Source organism: Phodopus roborovskii, unplaced genomic scaffold, assembly GCF_943737965.1.
Source record: "Phodopus roborovskii unplaced genomic scaffold, PHOROB, whole genome shotgun sequence".
NCBI lineage: Eukaryota > Metazoa > Chordata > Mammalia > Rodentia > Cricetidae > Phodopus > Phodopus roborovskii.
In genome coordinates, this window is record NW_026125076.1 from 87,123 (window position 1) to 102,624 (window position 15,502).

The 15,502-nt window shown below is 39.4% G+C and overlaps 2 protein-coding genes across 5 annotated transcripts; one reads left to right on the top strand and one right to left on the bottom strand.

The window, feature by feature from the left end:
* Positions 1-1,828: 1,828 nt before the first annotated feature.
* On the bottom strand, positions 1,829-10,626 carry LOC127225722 (zinc finger protein 189-like). 4 transcript variants are annotated; one of them, XM_051189289.1, is made up of 4 exons: positions 10,306-10,626; positions 9,958-10,088; positions 9,419-9,500; positions 1,829-4,262 (listed from the first exon to the last, which is right to left on the bottom strand). In XM_051189289.1, exons 3-4 carry the CDS (start codon positions 9,450-9,452, stop codon positions 2,557-2,559), a joined length of 1,740 nt encoding a protein of 579 aa, XP_051045246.1. In that variant the 5' UTR covers positions 9,453-9,500; positions 9,958-10,088; positions 10,306-10,626; the 3' UTR covers positions 1,829-2,556. The 4 variants fall into 4 exon arrangements, with proteins under 4 accessions (XP_051045246.1, XP_051045236.1, XP_051045225.1 ...); XM_051189279.1 differs by having other exon boundaries at positions 9,419-9,503; XM_051189268.1 differs by lacking the exon at positions 9,958-10,088.
* A 209-nt stretch (positions 10,627-10,835) lies between these two features.
* LOC127225734 (39S ribosomal protein L50, mitochondrial) lies at positions 10,836-15,502 on the top strand. Its single transcript, XM_051189300.1, has 2 exons — positions 10,836-10,927; positions 14,845-15,502. The coding sequence occupies exons 1-2, from the start codon at positions 10,836-10,838 to the stop codon at positions 15,230-15,232; spliced, it is 480 nt and encodes a 159-aa protein (XP_051045257.1). The 3' UTR covers positions 15,233-15,502.

Here is a 15,502-nt window from a genome sequence, read left to right on the forward strand (position 1 = left end):
CCCCCTGGGCAGGTAGTGTTACATGCTAAAAGCAGGCTAAGCAAGCTGTGGGGAGCAAGCCAATATGTTGCATCCCTCCACAGCCTCTGTTTCAGTTCTTGCTTTGAATTCCTGTCATGATGGAGTATAAGATGAAAGAAATCCTTTCCTCCCCATGTTGTTTATGGACATGCTGTTTCATCATAGCAACAGATACCCTAGCTACATTCAAAAGCTTGTTTTATCACTAGCTAATTGGTTCATGGACACATTACACTTTGTGGCTTGTTCATCGCGCGCGCGGGCGCACGCGCGTGTGTTGTTGTTGATAGAATAAACATGTCAGTACATTTCAACAATAGGTTCACAATCCATTTAGTTGACAGTTCTAAAATATAGAAGGTTCTGAAAACCTTGAGTTTTAACAAAAGCTAGCAGGAAATTATTTGGTGGCAAAATGAACCCGTCTGTCTGTCATCATTGGGGCAATAAAGATATTAATGTGTTTGAGGCACATACCAAAAATATGTTCATTATTATTATTGTTGTTGTTATTATTATTGCCACTTTGCAAACTACCCAGGGGGTTTTCTTCCCTTCTTTTTTTTTTTTTTATTATCCTGCCATTAAAAAGGACAGGGATCAAGGAAGTGAGCGTGGCTTACTCTGGCAGTCTACGGAATCTGTGTCACCAACTCTGGTTTCTCTTTCTCTCTTACATTGACACTGAGGCCTCTGGATCTTTGTTTTGTTTTTTTTTTTTTTTTTTTTTTTTTTTGTGGCATACACGGTTTTGATTACATATAAGGCAGAGGTAAAGCCATGAGGCATGTTAATGGACACATGTCTGTAGACACTGATTTCCTGAGAGTGCCCTTTAATACTCTGCACTGGGAACTATTCTCAACACTGGATCCTCCAGGAAGGGCCTTGACAAGAGCCTTATGCTACAGTCTTTTGGTCCTATGTTGCTATCAGAGTCAGGTCCATACAAAGCTAGTCATCAGAGAGGAAGTAGCCCATGAGATCAAGCTATAAAGCATTTTCTCAATTAGTGATCAATGGGAAAGGGCCCAGCTCACTGTTGGTGGTGCCATCCCTGAGCTGATGGTCCTGAGTTCTATATGAAAGCAGGCTGAGCAAGCCACGGGAAGAAAGCCAATAAGCAGGACCCCTCCATGACCTCTGTTTGTGTTCCTGACTGCTTTCAGTGATGAACAGCAAATAACCCCCCGTCCAACTTGCTTTTTGGTTATAGTGTTTCATCACAGCAACAGTAACCCTAACTAAGACAGTGGTATATAGGTAAAGGCCACTTGCTCAAATTTTTTAATAGGGTTTGGGTCAAGGTTCTGATGACCTACAACCCTATACTCAGATACTGAAGAACCCAGACTTAATTTTATCTTACAGTACTCTAGAAAAATGTAAATGAGTCACAGGGAGAACAGTAGTATTTTCCTTTCAACCTGATTCAGATTTTCAAAACACAGTAGTCTATTAGGACTGATATTATTCTAAAGCAACAAATAACACAAAGTGAAAACCCAAATAGGTTTTAATGATTAAGATATATAAGTTAATAGGTAAGATATATAAGTTAATAGGTATATAAGTATTAATGATTAAGATATAGACATTAATAGTTATATTAAGTATTAACTAAAAGAGGACTTAAAATCAAGAAATAAGTACTCAAAACTTGCTTGCAAATATATCATAAAAATCTAAAAAAAAAAATACCAAAATAGCTCAGCTTTCTAGTATATACTTTAGGTCTTTTTTTTTTTTTTTTTTTTTTTTTCCAATTCTGGGTAATCAAAATATGTATACTTTCACTTGTTCCTGATAATGCAGGAATAAACTTATATTGATATAGTATTACAGACAGGTTTCACAGATGGGACAGCACAAAATAAACCAGTAATTTTCTATCTTTTGGGTCCCATTTTGGGGTTAGAGAGAAACTCCCAAAGATTCCTTCTTAATACCTTTATTGGTTTTAATTACCTATAAATACCTTTACAACTTGATTCACTCATTGTATCAACCTAGGAAGCAGGGGAGCTCTCACCTTTCACAAACTAATTCTCCACACAACCTTTTGGACAGTGATAAAAGTGTATAGTGATTTTGAGCATATCTGGACTTTCACAAATTACATCTGCTTAATTACTGGGGTTTGACCTATATAGTCAAAAATCACGGAACTGAAGGACAACTATAGGAGATGGTAACGTAAACTTTCCGAATTATTTCCAGCTCTCCATCAATTGCTCCTAGTTCCCTTGCATTAATATTACTTGGTTCTTCATAACATTTCTCTTATGCTTTGCCAAATCAACTCCACTGAAAGGTTAGAGGCTTAGATAAATGAATCTCTGAGGCTATGAAAACAGAGTAATCACAAGTCAGGTTCCCACAGTCACTGTCCACACTATTCATAAGATCTTTAGAACTACTTACACAAGGCCAAGGAGAAATTGCTTTATCAGTAAATTTGACCCACACTGGAGCCATACTAAAACTGCACTTGGGTAGTTAGTCTCAAAGTCAGGTATACGAGTGTCTCTATTTTTACTGCATCCATATAATATGCAATTTTTGATGCTGAATTAGAGAGATCTGACAGTTAAAGGCTTCACCACAAGCATCACATTCATAAATTTCTTGGGTTTTCACCTCTGTGTGGATCTTCTGATGGTTGACAAGGCTGCGTTGTTGACTAAAACTTTTGTCACATTTTTCACACCTGTAAGGTTTCTCTCCTGTATGTATTCTCTGGTGTTGAATAAGACCCGAGTTCCTGCTAAAGGCTTTCCCACACTCCTCACATTTATGGGGTTTATTACCAGTGTGAACACCCTGATGTCGAATAAGATTACAAAGTTGACTAAAACTTTTGCCACACTGTCTGCACAAATAAGGTCTTTCACCGGTGTGGATCCTCTGATGTTCAATAAGAAATGAGCTCCGACTGAAGCTTTTCCCACAGACAGTACACAGGTAGGGTTTTTCACCAGTGTGGGTCCTTTGATGCTGTACAAGATGAGCACTCACACTAAATGTTTTCCCACATTCATCGCATCTGTAAGATTTTTCCTTTGGGTAGACTTCCTGCTGTACAAGACTGCAGTTAGGATCAAAACTTTCCTTAGTTTTGTTGTACGGACAAGTCTTTTCCCTGATGTGTATTCTCTGATGCTGAATAAGCCCTGAGCTTCTACTGAAGGCTTTCCCACACTCCTCACATTTGTGGGGTTTGTCTCCTGTGTGAATTCTCTGATGACGAGTAAGGTTGCAAAGCTGACTGAAACTCTTGCCGCACTCTTTGCACTGGTAAGGACGCTCGCCAGTATGGATCCTCTGATGCTCAATAAGGAACGAGCTCCGACTGAAGCTTTTTCCACATTCAATACAGAGGAAAGGCTTCTCACCAGTGTGGATCTTTTGGTGTTGTATAAGATATGTACTTAATCTAAAAGCTTTCCCACACTCACCACACTTATGAGGTCTTTCTCCAGTGTGGATTCTCTGGTGTTCAACAAGCAATGAGTTTCGACTAAAACTTTTCTTGCACTTGGTACAGTGATAGGGTTTCTCACCAGTGTGTGTTCTCTGATGCTCGATAAGATGTGATTTCCAGCTGAAGGCTTTTCCACAGTCACTACATTTATGGGGCTTCTCACCCGTGTGAATCCTTTGATGTTTAACCAGGCTCCTTCTCTGGCTGAAGCTCTGTTTACACTGATTACACTGGTAAGGCCTTTCTCCAGTGTGGATTCTTTGATGTCTAATAAGAGTAGAGCTCACACTAAAGGTTTTCCCACAGTAATTACACTCGTAGGGCCGTTCTCCAGTGTGAATTCTCTGATGTTCAATAACAAATGAACTTCGACTAAAGCTTTTCCCACACTCACTGCACTGAAAAGGTTTCTCACCAGTATGGACCCTTTGATGCTGAATGAAATGAGCCTTTCGGACAAAACCCTTTCCACATTCTTCACACTTATGGCACTTCTCTTCTGAGTTTGGTCTCTTACAGACATTAGCTTGTCCTCTGAACATTTTCTGTTCCTGGGTCAAAGATTCACGTGGTATTTCCCATAAAAATATTCCTCTTTGTTTATCTAACCTACCAACAAGTTCAAAGGTTTCTGTACCTATAGGATCCTGGTCAATTTCACTCTTGATTCTTGTTACTACTACACCCGGTGGTTCTATGTCTTCCTCAATTTCTTCTTTCACAGTTGGTTCTTCATCTTTACTTCTGTTTAGAACATCTGAAATATTTGTAAATAAAAAAAAATATAATCAGCCAAGTTCTTCAATGGCAAAGAGAAATTATTAGAAAAATAAAGTCATCAAGATAAACCAATCTATTATAGCTAATGTGTATTTCCTTTCACTACTTCAGTTTTAAAACTAATTCATAATACATATTTTATCAAATAAGCACCTATAATAAAGAATTGAGGTATCTAGTCATAAAAATTATCAGCCATTAAAGGCTAGGCTCAAACCATGAATATTAGAAACTATTATTCTGTTTATTCAAGGAAATAAGATAAATGTTCTGGGTGTGTGTTCATTGTCTTATTAACACACACACACACACCAGGTAGTAAATACTATAAAAAGTGAAATGCGCTCTTTGAAGTATCAAAAAAACAAAACAAAACAAACTTACAAAATTTAGGAAAAAAAATAACAAAAAAGGTACAAGATTAAAACCATAATTAATATGTCATACCTGTATGTCTTCCCATCCAGTGCCCATAATTAAACTATCTCCAGCAGGCAAAGTGATTCAAAGTGGGTCTCTATTAAAATGAATGTAACTAGAACTGTAACAACTGAACACAGTTGTTAAAAGAACAGAAACATGTGGACAGAGGAATAAAGACTAGATAGCCAAAGGAAAGGATATGGCAAAAAGTTGCATGGACTGAATGGGGCACCCTCTGTGTTGCAGTCCTAAGCTCTGATATGTTAAGATTTGTAAAGAGATTCTCTTCAAAAAGCAATCAGGTTTAGATCAGATCAGGAAGTGGGGTCCGCAGGAGAGAATATAGGGTCCTTATAAGAACAAAAACAAAGGTCCTCCTTGACCTCCTTCACTCATGTCATGTGAGGGCAAAGAAAAAAGGTAGCTATTTTCAGTCAAGAGGATCCCCATCAAGAACTCAGTTTATCAGCACCGTGAGCTTGAACTTCCCAGTCTATAGAACTATTAAAGATAAGTAACTGTGTTTACCCCATCCAGGCTAGAGTCTCTTGTCATAGTAGTCTAATCTGACTAAAAAGAACAAGTTCCTTACTTTCTGAGACTGAGTCAACGTCTCTATTCAGGACTATTCTGATCATCTACAATCATGCTTATATATTCTATAAGATATATGTCACTATTAAAAAAAATCTCCTTACTGGATTACACTAGCATGGATAATATCTTTAACTAAACAGGGCTAATATATGATAGCCTGTCAACAGAAGATATCTATTGATGGCAACATGAAAGTAAATCAACTTTAGAACTGTAGTTTTTCCAGTAAAGGACCAGACAATATTTTCTTTATAGCTGTATGATCCCTGCCACTGTAGTTCAAAGAATTACAGAAATTACACTAAGGAATGGGTTTGTCTCTCTCATTAGAAATTGATTTACGATAACAGGTGGCGGGACATATTTGACCTGTTGGTCATAGATGATAACATTATTATATAAAAGATTAGAGAATGGCTTGATTTAAAAAATGAGAGAGTGGGGAAGAATTTAATTTATAGGGCCTAGCATAGAGTTAAATAACTGTTCAATGAGTGAATAATTTAACTGAGAATTAAAAGATCACAGAATGGTTTGATTTAAAAAAATGGGAGAGTGGGAAAGAATAGAATTTGTTGGGCCTAGCATAGTGTTAATAACTATTCAATGAGTGAATAATTTAACTGAGAACATGGTGAAAAGGAAAAATAAAATTGAGTCCAAGGTCTTGTAGGCTCAATGACTATCAGTTCTGACAAGATCCAATAAAAGAAAAGCCAAAGAACTGAGCTATTAGCTATTAGCTGCATCATCAATGTAGCTATTATGATTTTAAAGAAAAACCAAGTGAAAAAAGTATGAAATAAAGAAAGAGCTGTGTTTTGAAAAATAGTCAGATGAAATGGAGGAGCACACTACACTGGACCAGTAGATTAACAGTGGTCTCTAGTTAAGGGAACACTCATTAGAGGGCGTAAGAGTGCTCTGCTGAAGATCATGAAGAGACTGTGGAAGGAGAAAGAATAAACAGTGCAAAGGTGTATTTAACATTAAATAAAGACGAAAGCTTGAAAGCATAAGATCACCAAAGGGCTCACTGTTCTCCCTTTGCCAGTGTGTGTTCCCACAAATGAGGTACAGGTAGCGCTGGCACTAGTCTGGTTCTGTCAACCAGGTATCCTTCTGGACATCCCCCATGTAAATAAGATGCCAGGGAGCCAGACATATGGCATAAGGGGAAGAGGTCATCTAGAGGTTGAATTTGTGAAGTTTTAGTGTTATAGAACCATCAGAAGTTTTAAACAAAGACTAGTAGAAAATCACCATGATGGCCAGGACCTAGTTTAGCACAAGACAATAATCCAACTAAGAGAAACAGTTTTTAAATTAACTTGTAATTTACTCAGATACATGGTTATTCAAGAAGTATATACTACAGGACTGGCTTTATGTAAAGTGCTGGAAACATTCAATGAGAAAGATGATGCTGAGCTCAGTGTTGAGTGAGCAGTGTGTAATGAGAACTAACAGAGAACGATTTGCAGATGGAAAGAAATGGAAGCAAAGGGAGTGGAGTGGGGGTATTAACTGGGCAGAGAAGATCCCCAAGATCTCAAGGGACTATGTGATACCTGTCAGACGTAACCTACCAAAGGAAAAGAACTGTCAATCTGGAGCCCAACAGACAAGCCAAGGAAAACAGCAATCAAAGGAAGTGGGGGAAAAGGAAACATCAATCAATACTTGCATTATTTTTATTACCCGCTAGGCAGTATTTTAAGTACTTTAGGGACAGATTAACTCAGTAATAGCATAGAAACAACAATGTAAGAAGTATGTCATTACTATTTAGACTTTCTGAAGAAAAATAAAAATTATTTCCCCCACAGTCACAAAACTGGCAGTGGCAGAGCTAGGATTTACAGAGGGGAGGTAGTGAGGTGGGTCCCATATGACCTTTCTTAGGTGGGGCTTTCCAGCTCATGCTGGCAGTTATGGTAAGGTCCTCCAAGCAAAGGGTACAGATAGTAAGGAACACAAGCAAATACAGAAAAGCAATACAGGGTTTTAAGCAAACAATGTGTAGTGTGGTATGCCTGAAATCCCAGCAATTTGGGTGGTTGAAGTGGGAATATTAAGAATTTGAAGCCGGCCTAGGCTTTGAAGCAAAAATCTGTCTCAAAACAAAACAACAAAAAAGTCATAAGCATTCAGAAAGGGGTAGAATAGGGTTCAAAGGAGTCTACTGTATCTGACAATGATGTTAATAAATCCCTGTGGAACAATTTAAGGGAAACTGAGGAGCCAAGACAAAATTCACAGAAACAGCAGAAGGTAACACTGTACAAAAAAATATATGAACTTATAAATCCCTGGTGGGAAAAGAGAAGAAGTAAATCATAGGAACAGCAAGAGGAAGACACTGGTTCAGGTAAGTTTCTTTTCCACCAAGTGGGAAAGGCCATGGTGTAAAGCTATCATAAGAGCAGAGGTTACAAAGGGAAAGAAGCTGGAGATGTACCTCACTGGTAGAAAGGCTGCTTAGCATAAACAAGGCCCTACGCTTGATCCCCAGAAACATCCTCCCAATTTCGTTAAGGAGCAAGGGACAAAGAAATGAGGCTATAGCTCAGTTTCTTGTGAAAAGACAGAACTGTTTTTAGGGTGTTTGGATAAGGAGCACAGGAGTTAAAAATTCAGGTTAATGAACTTTATTTTGTCTGTGAAATAGAAGATGAAGCCCACAAAGTGATGAGACCATTTTAAATTTTGAAATTGTTACAAAAATTAATAGGAAAAGAAGAATATCACATACAAAAACAATTGCTGATATTTAAACCCAATGTAAACTAGAGACACAAACACACACTAGGGTAGGTTTGGTGGTGCATGCCTTTAATCCCTTAGGAATTCCTAATCACTGAGGAAGCAGAGGTGGGTGGAGTTCTGTGACCTCCAGGCCAGCCTTGTCTACAAAGTGACTTCTAGGTCAACTAGGGCTACACAGAGTGATCCTTTCTAAAAACAACAAACATCTCCTCCTCACTAGATACTTATAAGACACTGATCCTTTAGTTAGAGAATTATTCCTGTGGTGCTTGGGTATTAGGAAGAAAGGGGCAAAAGGGACAGATCTTATAATAAATAAATGATTTGAAATTTGTAGAACAAGTATAGCGTAATATCAAAGTGGCCAGATAACATGCTGATGGTTAGAGGAGATCTTCACAAGTCAGGAAAAAACTGAAACCATTGGGAAGACATGGACACAACGAGAATGAATAGGTTTAGGTGGAAAGGCGAAGTACATATGGAAAAGCAAGTTACAGTTAACCTCCACCAGGGCAAGAAGCAGGCCTGTTTCACCTCTTTGTTTAGTTATAGTCAACAACCAACTGTCAGAGAATAGGGTAGTGTTTCCAGACTTACTTGTTATGACAAAATTATGACCATGATCAATGATGTGAGTAGTTAATAAGCATGGAAGCAGGGTTCCTGGAGTCTGCATGACAAAGATTCACTGGGGCTCACTTACTGACTGGGTTAAGCAGTGAAGACTATAAGACAAAAAAAAAAAAAAAAAAAAAAAGAAAGAAAGAAAAGAAAAAAGAAAAAAAAGTTGACAGATGGCGATAAAAAGGAACAGAATGGGGAGCAGAGTAAGGCTGCTGACACACAAGGACATTTTATTGGAAGGTGGAAAACAAATGCTTTGGGATCAGTGCTGAAGAGCTGGAAGAACAATTAACTTTAGCCTCTCAGCCTTGAGACAAAGCAAGAGGAAGGATGACTGGAGAGAGTGAGCAGCCCCCACTTGAAGGTTTGCCAGAGAAGTGGTGTCCTTGGGAAAGTGCCAGGTTTCAGTGTGGACCAGGAGGAGTACGGAACACTGTGTAAAGAAACCCAGGCTCCAGAAGGCACTGAAAAGGAGTGGGAGGAAAGCAGTGGGAAGATGGACCACACAGGAATGAGATTAGGAAACTAGAAAACCTTTCATTTTGGTTACAAGGAAGCCAGGGATAAGAGAGCTATGGCAATAATTAATGGCTGAGAGCTGAATGAGAGTTTTGGAACAAAACAGTATTGGCATTAGTTAATACTGATTGAAGTATTCTGGATGTGAGTGTTAGCAACTTGTTACATGTGTTAGTTAGAGAAACAGTACAGTCTTACCCAGTGAGACCATGCTTCCATAACTGTCCATCATGACATCTTTATATAGGCTTCTGCAAGCCGGATCCAGATAATTCCACTCCTCCTGGGTTAAAAAAAACAAAAACAAAAACAAAAAACCAACCAAACAAACAAACAAAAAAAGCATAGCCATATCTTCAAATGTCAGCAATTGCTGAAATAGTATGATTTCTGTAGTCAGTTCCTGTTGTCTCAAGCACAATTCTACTTACCATGGTTCCGTTCACTAGTAGGAACAAAGTTAAGTAAGAGTATCAAAAGGTGCCCAACTGTTGGAACTGACAGGTACAGCCAGACACCTCAGACTGGTAAGGAACTGATCTGAAGCCATGCCTTCCAAACTGAAGGCCCTTTTCTGGTTTAGTTATTACACAGTAACACCACTACTATTTTAATTTTAGTTAACAGCCTCCAGACCTCTCCAAGCTTTCTTCACTTTGCTGTCCCCTTCCAATGGGCTACCCACACCACCTTGTGACCCAATACAACTCCATTCCATTAGTTCCCTAAGCACCCACCTTGCGTTAAGTCATCATGCCAGCTGCAGAAGACAGAGGGGATCAAAAATACCGTCACACCTGGGGAACTCACAATTGAGAACTAACTTGGAACAGTCTTATTTCTCCTCCAGCCGATTTATCAAGTTGTTCTTGGGGGTAAAAAAAGAGAGAAAAAAGGGAGGGCGCGCTGTGGACAGTTTGTAAGTGAACTAACTGCACCCCGGAGCAAGGGGTACACCGGCGGTTGGCTGGGGTCCTCCCTTAGGGCTGGAGGCCAGCTGATGGGGATTGGGGAAGAGGTGATGGCGCGGCCTGGCTGTCTCAGGAGTGGCGAAATAACGGAGATCTCTCGAAGGGGCAACTCACCTTTGGCTCCAGCAGTGGGCTCGGGGACGCCATCTCCTCGTTCAGGAACAGCAGCCAAACAGCAATGAGGCTCCGGTGAGGCCTAGCCAACTGCTGGAAATTAGGGCCCCGCCAAGATGAGTCTCACTCGATGGGTCTAGTGAGGTCCTACCTCGATCTCGGAGCGGTCATGTTGCCAGCGACATATCAGACATTATGCCTGGATGTCCCCCAGCCTCAAGCCCCGTCTTCTGCCTGGCTACGCAGTCTTTCAGGCCTCGCTGTAGTCTTCTGATTGCCAATTTCTCCACCTCACACTCAAGCAGGGCTAACACCGACCACCCCCGGACCAGAAGGCGTTACCCGGAACCTTCCCAACTACAACTCCCAACATGTCCCGGGAGCGCGCCACCGCCTTCTTCCGCAAACGGCAACCGGACTACATTTCCCGGTGTGCACAGGAATGGGCAACAATAAGGGGCCGCTGCAGTAAGCTCGCATCTGATTGGCTGGGTTGGGCAGGTCAGGGCGTTCAGGGACGCTTGTCGAAGATGGCGGCGCTCTGTGTATGCCGGTATGCTGGAAGGAGCTGGCTGTGGAACGTTCCCTTGGCTACACGTAGAGACTTTTGGTCTCGATCCAGGTAAGGCTGAGGGTCCCTCCATGGGCTACGTCCCACGAAAGTAACCAGAAGCTGAGGGGGCGAGTTCACAGGCTAAAGATGGGACCCTGATCCTTAGCCTGCGGGAGTTAGCATGGAGTAGGAATCCGAGCTAAAAGCTTGGGCCTGCGTTTCCGCGCCTGGCAGGGCCTCTCCGAATGGCAGGCAACACGGTGCCCTTTCCCTCGCCTTTCCTTAGTCAAAGGCCCGCTGTGTGGTGTCTGCAAACAAACGACCCATAAGGACTGATCAACCTAAAATATGAACGTAGGCTAATTCCATCTCTTTACACCCCCCCCCCCTTTAAATTGTGGATCACCATAGCTCTGGGATAGAATTTTAAATCGTCAAGTATGATTTCCTTTACATTGCTTGTGCTCAAGATTGCTGCAGCTATTCATGATTTAAGATCGCTCTATATGTCTTTTGCAAAAATGCCATTTGTTTTTTTGGTAGGTATTGGGTTAAATATGTTAAGTAGAGCAGGCAAGTAATAATACTGGTAAAATAATATAAAAAATGATTTCAATTCTTGGATATGGCATGTCTTTTCATTTATGTGTGTTTTCTGTTTCTTTCATCAGTATTGTGCAGTTTTTGGTATATAGATGATTTTCCTAAATATCCCCCCCCCATATTGTAAACGGACTTGATTTCTTGATTTTCTTTTGGAATAATTTATTATTTCTCTAAAGAAACAACTGACTTAAAGGATTAATTTTACTTATGTACATATGTGTACATATGTGTGTGCTGATACCCTTTAAGGCCAGAAGAGGGCATCAGATCCCTTAGGGCTGGAATTCTAGGTGGTTATGAGCTAGCAACCTGATATGGATACTGGGAACTGAACTTTGGAAGAGCAGCAAGTTCTCATAACTGCTGAGCTATTTCTCCAGCCCCCAAAGTATTAACTTTTTTTAAATGTTAATTTGTATCCTGAAATTTTACTGGGTTAGTATTTTCTTGTGTGTATTGTGCAATCTGAGGTTTTCTACTGAGAGACTCTTGTCATTTGTAGAGACAAATTTACTTTTTTCTGAGTTGGTTGCCTTTTATTTCTTTTCTCAAAGTTCTTGAGTATGCCTTCTAATAAGATGTTATAGTGGTTTGCAGAAGTTGTGACAGGAGAATAAGTTCAATGCCAGTGTATTTTACATAGGAAGGATCGCCCTACCCCCTCCAAAAATATTCAGAAATTGAGCTTCCTTGCTTGTACCTGATTTTGGAAAGAAAACTGTTTTGTTAGTAGTTTTCTCCCCATTCACTATGATTTTAGCTGTGGTCTTTCCTAATTTATATTTATCTGGGTGTAGCCAATTCTATACCTATATTGTTTAGAGCTTTGATTGTGGATGAGTTATGCTTTATATCGGAGACTTTCTGCTTCTATTGAGGTGATTATGTGATTTTTACTTTTATTCTGTTAATGTGGCATATCATTATTGGTTTGTGTGTATTGAACAATCTTTTCAGTCCAAGCCAGTGTTCTACTTAATCATAGTGTAGTTGTCTTTTTGATGTTACTGCATTTGGTTTGCTTCTATTTTATTGGTTATTACATCTGTGTTCATCAAAGATATTGGCTTGTAGTTTTTTTGGGGGGGTTGGTGGGAGGTATATTTGTCTATCTCTACTATCCTGGTTTCATAAAATAACTTGGGAAGTGTTTCTTCCCACTTTAGGGAGAGTTTCAGAAGGGCTGATATTAGTTCTTTCTTGAATGTATGGTATCTCTCTAGTCCCTTATTTCAAAATAGTCTGGAAGTTCCTTTTTGATTTCCTCTTTGACACAATGATATATTGTTTAATTTTCATAGATTTGTTATTATTTTTTCTCTTGTATTACTAGTGACTTTGTTTGTTTGTTTGTTTGTTTGTTTGTTGTGAGCCTATCCTCTGACAAGTGAGCCATCTCTACAGGCCTTAGGGTTTTTTGATTTGTTTTCTTTTTGTTGTTGTCGGTTTAGCCACACTATGTTTTGGAGTGTTAAATCTTTTACCTGAATTACATTTTATTCTGAAAGCAATGAAATCCAGTGGAAGGGACTTGAGGAATATGGGAGATAAATGGGTAGAAAATAAATGAACCTTTTTTTTAAAAAATAGTGATTAGTTTTCTTCAAAAATGGAAACTATTGCAGTATATTGTTTACCCTAGGAATACTTCAGTGGAGTATTAGTCCCTTTTCCGTTGACATAGTAAAATGTTTAAAAGTAGCTTGTGAATATTATCTGCTCTCCATCTGTAGGCCTTCTTGCTGCCTCATTACATAGTAGAGGGTAGTATATAGTGAGAGAGAGCAAGCATGCTAGCTTGGTTCTTTTCTTCCTCTTCTTCATAGCCACTAATGCTTTTATGGAGTTCCCAGTTTCCTTGTCTCATTCCCTCTAATTATCTCTAAAAAGGCCTAATTAGAAATACCGAGTATCCAACACAAGAACTTTTTAGGGTAATATATTCAAGCCATCACAAGTAGTAACATTGAGATGTTAATAAAAAATTTATAAAGGACAAAGGATTAGTTGATAGAACAAAGCTGTAAATTGCATTATAAAGTATATTTCTTGGTCAGACATTTCATTTCTGATCTTCTGTTTCTCGAGGGTTGGTCAGTTCCAGTCATGTGCCAGTTCCATGAGAAACAGGATTACTTAGGTAGTTCACACACCAACACATTTAAATGGTATGCCAGCCAGATTCTTTTTAAAGCAGTTGTTAAGTTTGTTTTCAAAGAATCCCAAATTAACAAAATAGGCCATTATATTAAAGATCTTAAAATCTGGTGTGGTGGTTCTCAAGAGAGTGTTGGCAGTGTCCATGGTTGTGACTCAGGACAGGAGTACTTCTGTCATCAAATAAAGTGATGCCAGGATGCTACTAATTATCTTAAGTGAACAGAATGAACCCTAACACACAGCAAGGAACTGTCCAATCAAAAAAGTGAGGTAGAATATATTCAAAATCAAAACATATATAGGATGGGATACACTGGGCAGTGTAGACTGCTGTGAAGATCAAAGGAACTTACATTTGATTAGAGAAGTCAGGTTACAGTTCTTAGGAGGCATGCATTTTGTCTTAGGACTTTAGGGTCAGTATAATTTCCATAAGTAAAGATCAAACTGTTTCATGTAAAGATATATAACCTGAGCTAATAAGAGTCAGGAAAGTGGGAATTCTTTTGGAAAATAGAATATAGTTTAGTCCTATAATGTATATAAGAAATTGGTGGGAGGTAAATTTAGCTAGGTGCATTGGGGTTAGATCTTGGAGGGTATGCTGACTAGTTTTATGTCAAATTGATACAAGTTAGAGTCATTTGAAAAAGAGAACCTCGTTGAGAAAATATCCCTATCAGATTGGCCTGTGGTACATTTTCTTGATTGAAAATTGTGGGAGGGTCCATCTTTTTGTAGGTGGTGCCACCCCTTGGCAGGTGGTACTGGGTGAGCCATGGGAGCAATGCGGTAAGCAGCAGTCCTCTATGACCTGTGTTACATCAGTTCCTGCCATGAGTTCCTGCCCTGACACTTCTCAATGATGGAGTGTGATATGGAACTTTAAGATGAAATAAACCCTTCCCTCCCCCAGGTTGCTTTTCATCATGGTGTTTTGTCATAGCAATAGAAACCTAACTAAGACAGAACAGTTTACCTTATCTTTGTTCTTTACTTACTTTTAGAATTATATGCAAAATGTATACTAAGCTTTTCAAACAATTGATTCAACTATGCACACCTGAAGGGTAGATGATAATCTTACTTTTTTCTGCTCTCCACTGTGCTCAGAAACAAAATACTTGATTTTGATTGCAAGGCAAGTTTCAGTCAAATATTTATTAGCTTCATTAAGATACCCAGCCAAAGGTTCACATGTTTGCTTTTGGTCCTTACAGAAAAGAGAAAGAGCCTGTGGTGGCTGAGGCAGTGGAAGAAGTGAAAAGAGAACCTGTTTTGGTGTGCCCGCCCTTACGAAGCCGAGCATATACTCCACCTGATGATCTCCAGAGCCGCTTGGAATCATGTATTAACGAAGTTCTGGGTTCATCTCCTCCTAGTAATTGGCAGGATATCTCCCTGGATGATGGTCATGTGAAGTTCAGACTCTTGGCACATTTAGCCAATGACTTGGGCCATGCAGTACCTAACTCCAGGCTTCATCAAATGTGCAGGGTCAGAGACGTTCTTGATTTCTATAGTGTTCCAGTTCAAGATAGATCCAAATTTGATGAACTCACTGCTAGTAATTTGCCTCCCAATTTGAAAATCAGTTGGGGTTACTGAGCAGTTCAACGGTGAATGCTTTGAGATCATTGTTACTCTCCTCACTAAGGTGGCTGACAAACTTTGTGATATGTTACCTGTCATAATTCTTCTCTAAACTTCCTCCCTCCCCTTTTTTCCTCTCCTATAGAAGAACACATCCCCCCCCCTTCATGGTGTATCAACAAAGAAAACATTTTCATATCTGTTAAAGCTATCTCCCCCCCAATAAAGTCAAGTTTTGATAATTTATGAAAGTGTTCTTATTCTGCTGTGTATAGTTCATGAGAT

What these genes read in the sequence shown, in the direction of transcription:
- LOC127225722 (XM_051189258.1), bottom strand. Translation starts at nt 10,338, where the DNA reads ATGGCGTCCCCGAGCCCACTGCTGGAGCCAAAG. An exon ending in GCCCACTGCTGGAGCCAAAG is followed by an intron (nt 9,504 to 10,305) that starts GTGAGTTGCCCC and finishes TTTTTAACCCAG; the next exon opens with GAGGAGTGGAATTATCTGGA. An exon ending in TGGAAGCATGGTCTCACTGG is followed by an intron (nt 4,263 to 9,418) that starts GTAAGACTGTAC and finishes CAAATATTTCAG; the next exon opens with ATGTTCTAAACAGAAGTAAA.
- LOC127225734 (XM_051189300.1), top strand. Translation starts at nt 10,836, where the DNA reads ATGGCGGCGCTCTGTGTATGCCGGTATGCTGGAAGGAGCTGGCTGTGG. An exon ending in GACTTTTGGTCTCGATCCAG is followed by an intron (nt 10,928 to 14,844) that starts GTAAGGCTGAGG and finishes TGGTCCTTACAG; the next exon opens with AAAAGAGAAAGAGCCTGTGG.